The 4,564-nt window shown below is 47.3% G+C and overlaps 1 protein-coding gene across 1 annotated transcript in view; it reads left to right on the top strand.

The window, feature by feature from the left end:
• Positions 1 to 3,932, top strand: part of ZMIZ1 (zinc finger MIZ-type containing 1) — a 159,320-nt gene extending 155,388 nt beyond the window's left edge. The window contains exon 21 of the mRNA XM_009641960.2: positions 3,681 to 3,932. Coding sequence (XP_009640255.1) covers positions 3,681 to 3,788 — 108 coding nt within the window. The 3' untranslated portion in view covers positions 3,789 to 3,932. The remainder of the gene's footprint in view (positions 1 to 3,680) is intronic.
• The last annotated feature ends 632 nt before the right edge of the window (positions 3,933 to 4,564 follow it).

Raw genomic sequence — 4,564 nt, 5'->3', positions numbered from 1 at the left:
GGGGGGCCGGGGAGCCGCTTCCACAGCACATGCCATCCTTTCATGCTTTGGTACATGGGCGCAGGTGCTGCAGTCGAGGTGACAGGGCTCCTGGCTTGCTGGGAGGACGGTTCTGGTTTGAGCAGCTGCGTGGCGTGCGAGCCATAGCCTCTTCCCAGCACCAAGGCAGGCATTTCTTCAGGTGGCAGCTCAGGCACCAGGCTGGGAGCCATCTCCTCCCTTCCCCCTCATCGCTGGATGGGGGCTCCCGTGTGCTCATCCAGACCCTGATGCCATCGCAGTGCCTGCATAAGAGGAAGGACGCCGTTGTGTGTGGTTCTGTGGCGGAGCTGTGCCAAGCGAGCTGCACGCTGAGCCCTGCAGCGTGCCCTGGCCAGTGGGAGGGGGATCTGTGCTGGCCCACCCCGTGGCACTGTCCCTGCTCCCTGCGGCCAAAACCAGGCTATGCCCATCCATACCCGCTCGTGAGGGTAGCTCAGCAGCACAGGTTCTTCCTCCCAGTACACCACGTAGGAAAATAAACAAGGACGTCTTCTGCCTCCTTAGCCGTGGTGGGAGGCAGCTCACAACTAAACAAAGATAAACCTAATTTTAAGGCCAAAAGTAATCTTCCATCTCTTACCATCCATTCAGCGGAGTCAGAAGTAAATTATCTGAGGTGTCTCTCTGGTTAACCACCTTCCTCCCAAAGTATAAATTCCTTAGCACTAGGACTGGATTTTTGTTTTGAGTCGTGCGTTCCCGTATGTGTATCTTCTGTCTGTTCCAAAGTCTGCTGCTGCACAGTGTAATTTTCTTAGAGAAATGTTCACCTCTGTGCCTCGGATTTTTATCTGTATTTACTGTTGCTGTATACTTACGTCTTCCCTGTCACACACGAGCACTGTCCCGGCAGGTAGCCTCGCAGAGGGGAGGGAGGGGCTTAGGGGAGGGAAGGATGCTCCAGTTGCAGGAATGGTGCTCAGCAGAGTAACTTCTCTCTGAACCAGACTGCTGCTGTTTCACACAGAACGGTCACGTGCACATCCTTTGGGGCCGATAGTTCATGTGGCAGCCAGAGTTCTTAACCCTATGAGCAATATTAATAGGTGAAATAAAAATGTCATTTTTTTCTTCAAATATTTAAGCAACATAAGGTATGCTGTTACGGGTCAGGCGCTCATTCCTTGGTGAAAAGCAAAGCAGAGAAACCTGTACATTTATCACAGTACATGGTTAGCCCTGGTGGAGGCATGCTGGATTCTTAATGGGGGGCTGAAATTGTCTTAGCTAAAGGAGAAGGCAAGTGCTGTGCAGTGTGGGGCATATAGTTCTTTGAAATATCTGTGAGCCTCAGTCGTGATCAAGTGGGTTATTTTAAGGGGTTTAACTTCCAGGGGCTGTGTGGCGGAACCAGGCTGAAGAAGTTCCACGCAGCAAACCAAACAGGGGGCTGTACCGTGGGCAACTCGGTCCGCTCTCTGCTGGCACAGTCACGTTAATTTGTAGGACTTCAGCGTGCGGCAGTCTAAGGTTTAACCTGGGTTAAAGGATACACCTTGTATAGATACAGCTATTGGTACAGGTGATCTGCACTTGTACCTCAGACAGCAGAGGCACAGGACTCAAGTCACTGGTTAGACCTCTCAAGCATTCGCTTCAGGAGCACTGGGTGTACCTCTCCAAACTCTGCCCCTAAGCCTCACATGTTCCCATCGCTTCTGCCCCCCTCCCCCCTCCCCGCCTGCAGCTCCCGGTGCTCCTGTCTCCTCCCGCTGCCCCAGCCCAGTGCCCCGACCCCCACTTGGTCCTTTCCGAGGGCTCTGGTTCCACACCAGCTGGGCAGGCTGTGCTGCCCCGGACCAAGGCAAGCCGAGGTCATCCTCAAGACTTAGGAGGCTTCATCTTCAGAGATACTGAGCATATTGTTTAAAACTTCCACCTTTAAAAAAAGATTTTAAAAGTCTCCTGTATACAAGAATGAGTCTCAGAGACATTACGTTAAATTCTTAAGAATTTTGAGTTGTGAAATTGTAGGATGAATTCAACCATTTTTTACTTTCTACACGTTTGGTGGGGCCACAGTTCTCTTCTAGGCTTCTGTACTAGGTATTCATAAAAAATCTATGATAGCAGGTGAAATACATTTAAAAACCTTCTACCTGGAGTTGAGTACCATGACAAGAGCATTTTTACCATGAATAAAAGGAGGTGCTATTTTAAGAACAGTATTCCTTCTGGGAGATTCTGTTTATGTAAGCTTGACATGGCATTTTTTTTTCAAAATGCTTGGGAAGTAAGAAACTTCTTTCTGCATTTCATGTTTAGCTTATTGAAAAATGTGTTCATCCATATAACGTTAGAAGATGGAGCTGCATTTGCACAGGAGTAATAGAAGCATATAAATACAGTATTTGCATGCTAAATGTGATGCGGTCAATTTTAGTTTTATAGTACTTGAAAACACAGAACAAATTAAAATGAATTTCTCATACCTACTATTAAGGTTGTTAAAGCAGTCCATATTTTTCTGTCTCTGCTTTAGCGCAACACTGAATAGAAAGGGAGTTCATTACAAACTCTTCCCTGCTGTTTGTTATATGGGATGCTTGTACTTTTGACTGGGATATGGCGAGATGCAGAATAAAGCAGAAAACATTGCCTGGTACACAGCCCAGGAGTTAAAATTTGCTCATCTGTCAGATCAAAAAGAATGAGAGTGATGGTTGGAAAACCAAAATTTTCTATTTGAAACACAGTATTAATAAAAATATAAATACCCTCCCAACTATTGCTTCTGATCCTTTAAAACACTGTGGGGGTCAGCACACCTTCTTCTGGGTGGGGTGCCATGCCCCTGACCCTTCGGTGTGTCTGGGATCACATGAAATGATGTCATTGACTGGGTACTCCCAGCCGCTGTAAACTCGCTGCTGCAGAGAGGAGGAGGAGGACTCACCCACCTGCCTTGCCACTCCTCTCCCCCTGCTCCTCCTCAGCTGGTTTTTTTTTTATTTTTTTGTCTTTCTGGGTGAGTTCTAACACTGGGTGGGTTCTTGCCACTCCTCTCCCCCTGCTCCTCCTCAGCTGTTTTTTTTTCTCTTTATTTTTTGTCTTTCTGGGTGAGTTCTAACCCTGGGTGGGTTTCCTACGCCAGCTGACTGCCCCAGAGCTTACACCAGCGCACAGGGGCATTCAGGGGGGTCTGAGGGGCAAGGAAAGGACAGGGCTGAGGGCTTGGGGTGATCATCACCCTGGTGTCTGCGAGGCAGATAGCCCCCTCGCCGCTGATCTACCTTGAAGCTCAAATAAGTGTTACTCAAACGGCATGTCTGAAGTTCTTATTCAGCGTTTTATATGAAAATAACGTACATAATGAGCATTTATCGAGGTGGTTTTGTCAGCATCGCTAGCCAGGAAATAGGCTTTGTTTATTGATGACCTTTGTGATGGGGAGGTTGATTGAGAAACCCCAACTGAGATGGTAATGTACTTCACAAGTGAAAACTGAGTAATACAGACTTTCAGAAACAAGTGGATGCTGCATCCCCTTAGGGCGCTAGGTTTGTGTCGCTGCCTTCAGATTTATTTGGATATATACATATGAAAGCCAGTTTCCAGGAATGTGTGGTGTTTAATCCCTTTTTTCCCCATTGTGTTTCCGTTATCTGTAATTTTCCTTTTATCTTTATATTTTATAGCTGCTTCCAGAACTCACAAATCCAGATGAGCTGCTTTCGTACCTGGATCCTCCTGATTTGCCAAGCAATAGCAATGATGACCTTCTGTCTCTCTTTGAGAACAACTGAAACCATACGTATTCTCCCACCCCTTTCACTTGTTCACACGTGTGTGGCTGCACAGCAAGGAATCTTAACACTCCTTTTCCACAAGAAACGAAAAAAAACCTCACAACTTGATCCAATGGTGCACTCCCTGCTTTCTTCATCTCAGAACTGCTTTTGTCAGCTTCAAAGACTGCGAAAGTGACGGGAGAAAAAAACACAAAAAATAAATAAATGCAGTAATCTCCGAGTCTGCCGTGCTACACGTGACAAAGAAGCATAGACAGTTGTGCAGCTATTGGAAACCCCATTTGTTGTTCATCCTCTAGAGAGAGAGTTCTGTGATAAACATAGTGTGAAGTATCTTGGCAAAACCGAATCTTGGCAAGGGAAGAAAAGGCAACAAAATGGAACTGTCTTTAATTGACCCGTCTCAGAGTGTCCTTCCAACGCGTGTTCTTCCATTTTTTTGAAACTGTATCTCCCTCCACCCCACCTCCCCTCTGCCCCCCTCCAACCACAGGCTTGCGTTGGAGTGATTGTCCTGGCCACACACAGAAAGAAAAACACGTACAAAGCTCAAAAAAGCACAAATCCTACAGTCGCGTGGCAAAGGTAGGGCAGACATACAGGCCCGTCAGAGGGAGCCAGCAGTTTAGCTGACGCGACTTCGGTAACGGAGTCCTAAGAATCTCCAGGCTGCAGCCGTGGGTGTTGGTATTTCTGCAAGCGCAGGAATCTTCACCACCTCTTTGCGGAAGATTCCTCTGGCCAAACACACAGATTGGAAACGCCCAGGA

The sequence above is a fragment of the Egretta garzetta genome, unplaced genomic scaffold (genome assembly GCF_000687185.1).
Source record: "Egretta garzetta isolate BGI_Z169 unplaced genomic scaffold, ASM68718v1 scaffold56, whole genome shotgun sequence".
NCBI classification, from domain to species: Eukaryota; Metazoa; Chordata; class Aves; order Pelecaniformes; family Ardeidae; genus Egretta; species Egretta garzetta.
The sequence above is the reverse complement of the archived record's forward strand: the minus strand, read 5'-3'. Positions and strand labels throughout refer to the sequence as shown.